The sequence below is a fragment of the Marmota monax genome, unplaced genomic scaffold (assembly GCF_021218885.2).
Source record: "Marmota monax isolate L192 unplaced genomic scaffold, Marmota_monax_Labrador192_F-V1.1 WCK01_AAM20220418_F8-fsc00042, whole genome shotgun sequence".
Taxonomy (NCBI): Eukaryota; Metazoa; Chordata; class Mammalia; order Rodentia; family Sciuridae; genus Marmota; species Marmota monax.
Window position 1 is genome coordinate 13,231,736 of NW_026693008.1, and position 12,516 is coordinate 13,244,251.

At 36.0% G+C, this 12,516-nt stretch overlaps 1 protein-coding gene across 11 annotated transcripts in view; it reads right to left on the reverse strand.

The window, feature by feature from the left end:
• The window catches only part of Dnah12 (dynein axonemal heavy chain 12), a 256,363-nt gene that overhangs the window by 80,267 nt on the left and 163,580 nt on the right, over window positions 1–12,516 (reverse strand). For 10 of the 11 annotated variants that reach the window (XM_058582183.1, XM_058582184.1, XM_058582182.1 and 7 more), the window contains 5 exons: window positions 6,381–6,470; window positions 5,591–5,731; window positions 2,821–3,062; window positions 566–713; window positions 132–277 (listed from right to left, as the gene is read on the reverse strand). In XM_058582183.1, coding sequence (XP_058438166.1) covers window positions 132–277; window positions 566–713; window positions 2,821–3,062; window positions 5,591–5,731; window positions 6,381–6,470 — 767 coding nt within the window. Of the gene's footprint in view, window positions 1–131; window positions 278–564; window positions 714–2,820; window positions 3,063–5,590; window positions 5,732–6,380; window positions 6,471–12,516 lie in introns of those variants that run through there. The other variant, XM_058582188.1, reaches the window with a different exon arrangement.

Sequence of the window (12,516 nt, forward strand, 5' to 3'; positions counted from 1 at the left end):
CAAGTATAATAAAATGTTAATTACAGTATCTAGGAGGTGACAGCTCTATTGGTGCTTATTCTTTCAACTTTTACACACTGAAACTTTAAAATAATATAATAGAAAAAAAATTAATACTTTATGTTTCTTACCAACGCCTAGAGTTATTAACAATCACTCCGTTATCTATCGAGAATGTATCTGTTGGTAGTCCAGCAATATTCCAAGCTCTAATTTTTACTGGATCACCGAGGGTCTTACTTAGTGAGAATTCTTCTGAGCATGGGATTTTTTTGTCCTGTAGGAAATAAACAAAAATCTGATGTTTTCTTTCATCTTGCTAATTGGAACATTTTTTAGATTAAAAAATATATTTAATTACCATTAGGTATTATGTAATAACTCTAAGAGCCAGGGAAGGGAAAAACTGAATTAAATGTTGAGCTGTAAAAGTATTTTACTGATCAAAGCAGCAGCAAACAAAAACAAGAAGCAAGAAAAACCCTGTATTTTCACTTTCGCCCAAAATACTTCAAAATGTACTTGAATGTTCTAAAACAAAACTTACTAAATATAAAACTAGTACCTTGCACAACATGCTCCAATCTTCTGTACAAGTTTGTCGAAAGCCAGAAGTGAAAGCACCAAGGTAAGCTATTACTCCTGCTGATACTAAGACATCACCAGTTAAATTTTCATATGTTATCTGAAGGTCATCTGCAGCTTGCGCCCATCTGTGTGATTAGCCAGAGGCAAAAGAGACATACAATAGATAGGGAACAACAGAAGACAGTAAGTAAAAGGGCAAGAGGCTTCCAAACCAAATTCTATAACAAAAAGTTATTTAAACCTTGGGTACTTGTTTATCTGTACAATAAGGAGATTGGATCCCTTCTAACGCTAATATGCTATTATTTATACCTATATATCTATATTATTTGAATGATAATCTGCCTTTCATTTTTAGAATATTAGGTAAATGGATGGCATTGGAGAAGATAATGCTAAGTGAAGTTAGCCAAAAAATCCCCAAAAAACAAATGCCAAATGTTTTCTCTGATATAAGGATGCTGACTCATAGTGGGGTAGGGAGGGGGAGCATGGGAGGAATAGATGAATTCTAGATAGGGAAGAGGGGTGGGAGGGAAAGGGAGGAGGCAGGGGACTAGCAAGGATGGTGGAATGTGATAGACATCATTATTCAAAGTACATGTATGAAGACACGAATTGGTGTCAACTACTTTATATATAACCAGAGATATGAAAAATTGTGCTGTATATGTGTAATAAGAATTGTAATGCATTCCGCTATCATTTATTTTTTAGAAAATAAAAAATAATATTAGGTATTTCTTACAGGACCTAGCTCTTCAGAACAAGCAAAAACAAAACATGAGCATTTTGCCTAATAATTTTTGCTAGGATGATTTAGTCTAATGTTCCTACTATTTGTTTCAGTATTCATTGTTAGACTGTTAACAGAAAACATTTGCAACTCATTATAAAAACTGTATGTAAGTTGTATAGAAGTTGAAATACTAAGATTGATATTTTTCTCATTTAATGGAACCCTCACAATAAAAAGTTATATTCCAAAACCATCTGATCTGCACTACAAAACACTTTCAAAGACATATTACCTTATCATGCTATGGATTGGACAAATATAATTAATAAATGAAATAGTTTGCTGTCCAGCCCAGGTAAGTAGATTAGAAGAAAGCTAACTGCCTTTATTAAATTAAATCAGTTTTATCTTCTTTGAAATAGTTTAAACCATTTTATTACAAAAAAAATTTTGAACACCTACAAAATTGGGAAGAATTATATAACTAACAACTACATATCACAAATGAAAAACCAGGGCTGGGGTTGTGGCTCACTGGTAGAGTGCTTGCCTAGCATGTGTGAGGCACCGGGTTCGATCCTCAGCACCACATAAGTAAATATCAGGCTGAGGTTGTGGCTCAGTGGTAGAGTGTTCACCTAGTACATGTGAGGCCCTTAGTTTGATCCTCAGCACTGAAGGGAAAGCAAGAGATGGGTAGGCAAGAAATGAAAGACTGAGACCAGGCAGAGATACATAGGACAGTTTATTTATAAGAGCTGACAAAATAAAGGCAATCTCTCTATAGAAGAGAGAGGCAAAACAGGCTTGAGTTCTGCGACTTTTATGGGGGAGGCTCAGTAGTCAGAGACAAGCAGGTCCTAATGTAGTTGGTTAAGGGCTGGGTTGGTATGAGGGAGTGGTGAGCCTTTCTCAGAAAAGCCCTTGGGCAGGAAAGTGAAACTTTTTTCTTAAATTGGTGGCTGTCACTTAAGATGGCCATCCAGATACTAAGCAAGGAACTTATAAGCACCACATAAAAATAAATAAATAAAATAAAGGTATTGTGTTCACTACAACTAAAAAATAAATATTTAAATAAATAAATAAAGGTATTGTGTCCATCTATAACTAAAAATATTTTAAAAAATAGTTACTAACTGCCTTTTTTTATAAAGATGTAGATAGATACAATACCTTTACTTATTTATTTTTATGTGGTGCTGAGGACCGAACCCAGTGCCTCACACTTGCTAGGCAAGCACTCTACCACTGAGCTACAACCCCAGCCTCTACTAACTGCCTTTTTAAAACTATTTAAAAGCAAGTTACAAACACCATGCTCAACACTGATATTCATCTTTGGAGAGGTCTAGCCAAGTATCTTGTACAATGTCTCATATTCTCAAGTAGCCATTATAAAACTGGTAGTAATATAAAAAAAAATACCCTGAGGTAGTCACATAGTCAAGTCTGACATTCTTAAATCTTGTTAAAATGAGTAGAAATCTGACCTTGTTTTTTCTCCACCCAGTCCCCCAATTAGTTTTGAGGCTCTTTCAAGTTTCTTAGCACAGAGTTCCACCTGATCTTCTAAAGCAGCCTTTTCCTCAGTTTTCTCTTTAAATGTCTTTTGTAAATTTTCCAAATGGTGTTCTACTTCTGCCAGTTCTGCTCTCTTCTGATTCAAAAGTCCCATTGTCTCAGCTAAGGATTTCTGAGCTTCTGCTAAGCGAGCTTTTTTAGGCGCCACGACCTATTTGGAAACAATATATATAGATGTGAACTATGTAAAAATTTAAATAATTCCTTTTTAGGTATTATGAATACAAATGTATTAAGATAATAAATTACATAAAAGTAAAAAAGTATGTATATAGTTCACAAAACATATAAATCATCTGGACTAGTAAAATGTCACCTACAAAATAAATTATTTCGGATTGACAAAGTAAGAAACTGCTGGTTGCATGACAAACAGAGAAAATTTATAATAGAAATAAGAAGTATTTAAGGGGTTGGGGTGTGGCTCAGTGGAAGCACATGTGTGAGGCACTGGGTTCAATTCTCAGCACCACATATAAATAAATTAATAAAATAAAGGTCTGTCAACACTAAACAATATTTTAAAAAAAGAAAAAAGAAGTATTTAAAATACATGAATGTGTTTTTGGTTTTGGTGTTTTTTATTTAATTTCCAAATCTGTGATTTTCCTCCTAGTCACCCCAAGGTACACATATACATGGTGTGATAAGAACTGTGAAAATGAAATACAAAGGAGAGAGCTCCTTGGTATTCAGTTTCACAAAATTAATTTTTCCTTCACAAATATTGAAAAGCCACTTTGTTGAGAAAAGAGAGATCTTCTAAAGTTGTTATTTTGTTGTACTTATTAGCATGTCAAGAATGAGGTTTGGCCAACTTGATCACTAGTACAAAAAATTCAGAAGATGATCAGAGAGTCTGTGCCAGTTAGAAAAAAGGTCCTCCTGACAGTTCTGGTTCATCAACATGAATGAAGAAGACAAAGAGGGAAGTGAAAGCATGGTTATCAGCTACCAATATCCTGCTTTCTCTCCTCTGAAATCCTGAAGGAAGAGCATACTGAAAAAGCAAACAGAGGACGGAAGCTCCCTTTCCTAGTTTGGATTTCAGAGGGGACATTGTTAGTTATCTCCCTTCCATCCTCTTGCCTCAACATGGGGCAGCTGCATCAGAATAAAAATGGCAGTGTGGATGTATAGAGTGGGAAGACAGGACAGAGCTTGAATACTTTGGTTTCTCTGCTTTGTAGAAAGGATCCAAAAGAATCCATATGCCCTGTGGGACAGTGGAAATTAGCCAAATTGAGAGGTTATCAGCCTTCCATGAGATTACTATGTGGATAGACTAGATGTTCAAGGGAAGGACATCCCAGACGAAATTAGTTTTATTTACATTAAAGCCCCTATCTCTATACAAGCAAATGTTATATTCATTAAGGAATATCTCAAATTGTTGTAGTCTGATCACTCGTTCTGTTCTCTGAATTTATTCTAAATACATGCTACTACGTATTTTCATCTACATTTTAACTTTCATTTCCTGCTTCCCTGGGTATAATTATGCCTTTTAGGGGGTAAAGTTTGTGTTTCTCTGGTCCTTTACTAGACATACTTACAAAATGCTCTTAACAATTCTCCGCTCTCCCATGAACTTGATCCCAATGTGTACTTTATAAAAGGTTCCTGATCAGTGACTGCCATGGCTTCAGGGGATCGTTCCATAATCTCTGTTAATGGTTACCTACTAGATCTTCTTCTGATCTTTTCAGTCAACTTAAAAAATTACTTTATTGTGATATAATTCACATATCACACAATTTGCCCATTTAAAGTGTATAATTCAATGGTTTTTAACATATTCACGGAATTGTGCAACAATCATCACAATTCTAGTACCTTTTCACTACCCAAAACATAAACTCCATAACCATTATTCCCACTTCAACCCTTCCCCATCATCCTTTCCCCTAATCTTTTGTCCCCAGGCAATCACTTAGCTACTTTCTGTCTCAGAATATTTCCATATTCTGAACACTTTATTCCTCCTTTCTAACTATAATTACAATATCCTTTGACCAAGATCTCTCCATCCCCTCTCCCTTCTAATCACCCAAGCCTCTAGTAACTACTTTATAATATCTAAAGAAAATGAATTCAGTATATTAAAAAGATATATGCACTCCCACTAAGACATAATCAACGTAAGTGTCCATCAATAGATAGTTGGAGTTGTGGTACCTATGCACAATGGAATATTATTCATCCATAAAAGGAATGAAATCTTCTCATTTCCAACAACACAGGTGAACTAGGAGGATGTTATATTAAGTGAAATAAGCCAGCCACAGAAAGATAAATTCCACATGATCTCACTTAAATGTAGAATCAAAAAAGCTGAATCAAATTTTTAATCTGCTGCTTTGCTCTCAATGTTTTGAAATTTTCTTTTTCAGTTCTCCCCTCATCAAACCCAAATTCCCCTTTGTCTCAGGGCCTTAGGTTAGTCTGGATAATTCCACTGCTCATCCATGCTCCCACAGCACTACTACAGTACCAGGTCCAACCAGGAATAGTCTCTGTATCTTCTAGGTATACAATCAACATCTGATGATTATGCTGTAACAGGACAAATTCTCTCTGGAATTGCTTTGAAAAACTCTTTAACTAGTAAATATATGCATAGGCTTTAGTTTCTGAGAATATTTTAGCAGAAAATAGATATGAAAATGCTCAAAATACCTTTGCAACTCTGTCATACACTTCCATAGCCATGATCCACTTACACAGACCCTCTGCTGCAGAAGAAGCTTTAGCAATCTTAGCAGGGTCAAATTCGGGGTTTGTCAAATATTCACCACGGATCTTCGGCATAACAGTCACCTATACAATAAAGATTTAGATTTTAAAATTTCAACATGTATCACAGTCATAAGATGAAGAAAGCATATGTAATAAAAACATTTGAATAAAGAAGTAATATGTTGTATTTAAAAGCCAAAATCAATATTTTGAGATAATTTAAAAACAAGCATAACTATAGTAGAAACACAAGTAATATTTATGTGAAAATATGCAAATTTATTATAGATACTAAAGCAAGATTTTTTTTTCAAGAATATTAAAAGACTCTTGTGGGTTGATGGAAAAATGAAAACAAAGTAAAAGAACAATTAAACATTAATGAAATAACAATGTGAATGGAAAAGATAATACTTTATCTTAAATAAATACATGTATAGTTTCCTAATAAACTATTTGTTGTATGAAGACATTTAGAGAACTCTTTCAAGTCAATAATACAATAAACCAGTAATATATTAAATAACTTTCCAATCATCTGAAAATGATGTTTTATGCATTATGACAACTCATAATACAATCATTAGTAAATGTAATGTCCTTTTATTAATTACCTTAATCCTAAAAAAGGACTTTCTCCTTATGTTTTATAAAGCATTCTATAATTTTAAAGATCTTATACATCTTGGCAAAGTCACATCTAGAGAAAAAAAAATACAATATAACTCACTGGGATGTTGTCCTTGTCATATTCTCTCAAATCTCTTAAGAAATTCATATCTCCCAGAAGTTTTTTGCTAGGTCCCCAGTAATCAAATATCTAAAAATAAAATTTATAGAACTTACTAAATGTGCAATTAAAAATACTCAATATGAACGGTTGCCCTGCTGGCCCCACCCACCACACGGAGCAATGACCATGCTTCAACTCCCCATCTACCAACATGTGGCTCCTTGGGCCTGCCTTTGTCTTGGTAAACTGCAGCCACCACCATACCAAACCCCTTACATGGTAGCCTCCACCTTGGGACAATGGACAGGGTCCAGAGGCAGCAACCCACTGAAGCACTGCATGCCATAGTGCTACATCTCTTAACAGACCACTCGATGCCACCCCATGGCCCACCCTCATAGCCCCATCTCTGAAAGCAGTTGCCTCCATCTTGGGACACCTCCTCCATCATCTTGGGTTTTGCCGCTGCAAGTGCTGCCACCACTGCTATCTTTACTTGATGTTCCATTTTGGGACATCAGCTGGGGCCTGGAAGGTCAACATCAAGGTACCTAGAGGTTTCACACTGCTGCTACCACCAACCAGAGATGTGGCTGCTTCCATCTAGGAATAACAGCCAGGACCTGGAAGACCATCATCAAGGTCCCTGCAGGCTTGGTTACACTAGAGGTATCCCTGCTAGGTATGCAAATAGCCACCAACTTGTTGCAGAAGCAGGAGAGCCTTGCACGGGGTCAGTAGGTAGGAAGACTGCGAGAGGGCATTTTGATCCCATCTCACCCACCCAACCAGCCTGGTGCCCACCAGTCTCCCAGGGCCAACTTGGGGGGCACTTGCTGGGACTCAACACCAGCCTGGTCCTCTACTCCCTCCCAATCCAACATCCACCAATCAACTGATCTCATCAGTTTGGCAATCACAGGGCCCTCTGGTTCCTCAAACCCCCCAGCCACCACCCCAGCCTAGTGCTTGTAGCTACATGGCTGGCCTGTAGATGTCAACACCTGGTCCTGATCTACCTGATACAGAACAGCTTTCCACGACAGGTATATGGGTCCCAGCACTCAGCCCCCAGAATCTCTGGAGAGAGAGGCTCCTGATTGGGAAGTTGAAAGGGTAAGGGTAGGATAGTTACAATTTAGAGACTAAATTAGAGACTAGGAACTTGTGGGGTCCACAAGCATTATAAGAGGCTAAGATCAGGCTCCTGCATTACACCAGTGGACCCCAAAGGAGATTCCTGAGGTGCAGTCTTCTAGTGGGACTGACAATTACTATACCCCACCGCCTCCAGGAGTTCTGCCTCCCACCTTAGTAACCCTCACCACCCTGAGGGTGGAGTTATCAGCAAACTCCAGAAAACCCCACCTATTGGATAAGAAGAAACACAGAGAAGATATTGAACTCCAACAGAAACAATGTTCAATTTTCCTTTGAGATTTTTTTCTTTCCTTTTTCTTTTTTGGTTCCCTGCTCTCATGTTCTCCACATTTTTGAAACCAAGTACTTTTCTTGTATCAGGTTACTAAGGACTGGGATGTTTGAACAGTATATTACAGTTTTTTTTGTATATGCTTTATTTTAATATTTATTTCTTTTTCTTTTCTTATTTTTTTTACTCTATTTTCCTCTCACTTATCTGTTTCCCCAGAGTCTCTCTCTTTTCTCCTACTAACAGCCAACTTTGTTTGATGCCTTTCACTCTTCCTACGCTCTAATACCTCTATATTCTCACCTCCTACCTCATAGACATCACATCCTACACCTCCTCCCAGTTCTCTCTTTACCATTAGAAACTGAAGACCCTTTTGCAATTCTACTATTTGTATTGTAGATAATAATCGTATATATCATTTCTGTTCATTGCGACAAAACTGGAATCATCTAAATAGGAGCTGTTTGGTTTAAGGCTGCATATTGTTTGCATTGGGTGTTAATATTAATCTCCCTATTAAAGGTGAGGTATTGGAAACCTGCAAGGACACTATAAGTTTATAGGATAGAAACTATAATACTTTGGATTCACAGTGCTAGAGGGAAGACACATGAACAACATGAAACAACAAGGGAAGAAAGTGCTCCAAACAAACCAAGATGCTATGATAATAGAATCCATTGACAGCACAGTAGAAGAAATGTCAGAAAAGGAGTTCAGAGTGTACACAGTTAAAATGATCTGCTAAGAGGAGCTGGGGTTGTGGCTCAGCAGTAGAGTGCTTACCTAGCATGTTCAAGGTCTTGGGTTCAATCCTTAGCACCATATAAAAGTAAACAAAGTAAACTATTGTGTCCATCTAAAAAATAAATATTAAAAATAAAATGATCGGCTAAGTAAAGAATGATTTAAGAGAGCAAATCAGCAACAATTATCACTTCAATAAAGAGATAAAAAAGTAAATGCAGGTAGCAAAAGATTACTTCAAGAAAGAGAGATTGTGGAGAAAAAAACCCAAAACCAGAAATCCTTGAAATGAAGGAAACAATAAAACCAATTAAAAAACTCAATAAAAAGTATCACCAACAGACTAGAACCTTAGGCAAAAAAGACAAAATATATAATCTTGAAAATAAAGTTGACCACACAGTGAAGATACTAAGAAACCTCCAAAAATTACAAGATAACATGAAAAGACCAAATTTAAGATTTATTGGGATACAGGAAGGCACAGAGATACAATCCAAGGGAATGTATAATCTTTTCAATGAAATAATATCAAAAAATTTCCCAAACCTGAAGAATGAATTGGCTTACAGGACACCAAGTATACAAAATTACAACAAATCCATACCAAGGCACATTATAATGAAAATGCCTAGCATGCAGAATAAGGATAGAACTTAAAAAGTCACAAGATAAAAGTTTCAGATTACACATAAGGGGAAACCAATTCAGATCTCAGCAGATTTCTCAACCCAGACCCTCAAAGTTAGGAGGTCTGGAACAACAAGCTCTTAAAGAAAATGGATGCCAACCAAGAATCTTATATCCAGCAAAATTAAGCCTCAGATTTGACTGTGAAATAAAAATCTCTGTGATAAACAAAAGCTAAAAGAATTTACAATGAGAAAGCCTGCACTATAAAACATTCTCAGCAGAATATTCCATGAGGAGAAAATGAATAACAACAATGAAAATCAGCAAAGGGAGGAACTACAGTAAAGAAAAAGCCAGTCAAAGGAGAAACTAAGTCAAGTTAAAAATCAAAAATAAATCCAAATGACCAGAAATACAAATCATATTTCAATAATAACCCTGAATGTTAATGGCCTAACTAAACTCATCAATACAGACATAGACTGGCAGATTGGATTTTTAAAAAAGACCCAACAATATGCTGTCTTTAAGAGATTGATCTCATAGGAAAAAGACATCCGCAGACTGAAGGTAAAAGGATGGGAAAAAGCATATCACTCACATGGACTGTGTAAACAAGCAGGGGTTTCTACGCTCATATCAGATAAAGTGGACTTCAAAGAAGAATTAATACCAATACTCCTCGAATTATTCCATGAAATAGAAAAGGAGGGAACCCTTCCAAACTCATTCTATGAGATTAGTATCACCCTGATACCAAAACCAGACAAAGATACATCAGGGGAAAAAAAACTTCAGACCAATATCCTCAATGAACATAAATGCAAAAATTCTCAATAAAATTCTGGCAAATCCCATACAAAAATATTTAAAAGATGATCAAGTGGGTTTCATCCCAGGAATGCAAGGTTGGTTCAAAATACAGAAATCAATAAATGAAATCCATCACATCAATAGATTTAAAGATAGGAATCATATGTAGAAAAAACGTTTGACAAAATACAGCACCCTTTCATGTTCAAAACACTAGAAAAACTAGGGATAGTAGGAATATACCTTAATATTGTAAAAGCTACCTATGCCAAGCCCAAGGCCAACATCATTCTAAATGGAGAAAAATTGAAAGCATTCCTTCTAAAAACTGGAACAAGACAGGGATGCCCTTTTTCCATCATTTCTATTCAACATAGTCCTTGAAACTCTACCAGAACAATTAGATGAAAGAAAATAAAGGGATACGAATAGGAAAAGAAGAACTCAAACTATCACTATTTGCTGACAACATGATTCTAATTTCAAAGATCCAAAAAAATTCCACAAGAACTTCTATAATTAATAAATGAATTCAGCAAAGTAGCAGGATATAAAATCAATACCCATAAATTAAATGCATTTTTATACATCAATGACAAATCCTCTGAAAGAGAAATTAGGAAAACTACCCCATTCACAATAGTCTCAAAAAGAATTCGGAACCAATCTAACAAAAGAAGCAAAATACCTCTACAATGAGAACTACAAAACACTAAAGAAAGAAACTGAAGAACACCTTAGAAGATGGAAAGATCCCCCATGTTCTTGGACAGGCAGAATTAACATTGTTAAAATGGCCATAGTACCAAAAACTTTCTACAGATTTAATGCAATTCTAATTAAAATCCCAATGACATTCCTCATAGAAATAGAAGAAGCAATCATGAAATTCATTTGGAAAAATAAGAGACCCAGAATAGCCAAAGCAATTGTTAGCAAGAAAAGCAAAGCAGGAGGTATCATAATACCAGAACTTAAACTACACTACAGAGCTATAGTAACAAAAATGGCATGTTATTGGCACAAAAACAGACACATAGACCAGTGGTACAAAAGACAGAGAAAAAACCCCACATAATTACAGTTATCTCATACTAGACAAAGGTGCCAAAAACATACATTGGAGAAAAGATAGCCTCTTCAACAAATAGTGCTAGGAAAACTGGAAATCCATATACAGCAAAATGAAATTAAACCCCTCTCTCTCACCATGTACAAAACTCAACTCAAGGTGGATCAAGGACCTAAGAATTAGACCAGAGACCCTGCACCTAACAGAAGAAAAAGCAGGCCCAAATCTTCATCATGTCAGATTAGGATCTGACTTACTTAACCATATTCCCAAAGCACAAGAAATAAAACCAAGAATCAATAAATAGAATGGATTCAAACTAAAAAGCTTCTTTGCAAAGGAAACAATCAATAATGTGACGAGGGAGGCTACAGAATTGGAGAAAAATCTTTACCACACACACATAAGATAGAATACTCATCTCTAGGATATATAAAGAATTCAAAAAACTTATCAACAACTACAACAACAAAACCCCAATCGATAAATAGGCTAAGGAACTGAACAGATATGTCTCAGAAGATGTACAACTGATCAACAAGTATATTAAAAAATGTTCAACATCACTTATAATTAGAGAAATACAAATCAAAACTAAGATTTTATCTCATTCTAGTCAGAATGGCAATTATCAAGAATACAGGCAACAATAAGTGTTGGTTAGAATGTGGGGGAAAAGGTATACTCATACAATGCTGGTGGGACTGCAAATTGGTGCAACCACTATGGAAAGCAGTATGGAGATTCCTTAGAAAACTTGGATTGGAACCACCATTTGACCCAGCTATCCCACTCCTCAGTCTATATCCAAAGGACTTAAAATCAGCATACTATAGTGACATGGCCACATCAATGTTTATAGCAGCTCAATTCACAATAGCTAAACTGTGGAACCAACCTAGATGCTCTTCAACAGATTCATGGATAAAGAAACTGTGTATATATACACAATGGAATATTACTCAGTAATAAAAGAGAAAAAAATTCTGGCATTTGCAGGTAAATGGATGGAGTTGGGGGATATGTTAAGTAAGCCAATCCTTCCCCCCAAATAAAAATCAAATGTTTTCTCTGATATGTGGATGCTGATCTGTAATGCGGAGGGCAAGGTAAGAATGGAGGAACTTTGGATTGAGCAGAGGGGAGTAAGGGGAGTAGAGGTGGCATGGGGGTTGGAAAGATGGTGGAATGAGATGGACATCATACCCTAGGTATATGAATATTTGCATGAATGGTGTGACTCCACGTCATGTACAACCAGAGAAATGAAAAGTTGTGCTCCATTTGTGTACAATGAATCAAAATACATTCTGATGTCATGTATAACTAATTAAAACAAAAATAAATAAAATAAATGTTAAATATAAAATTTTTCTTTTTAAAGTTTAAGACATATTATCCAGGGCTGGGGATGTGGCTCAAGCGGTAGCGCG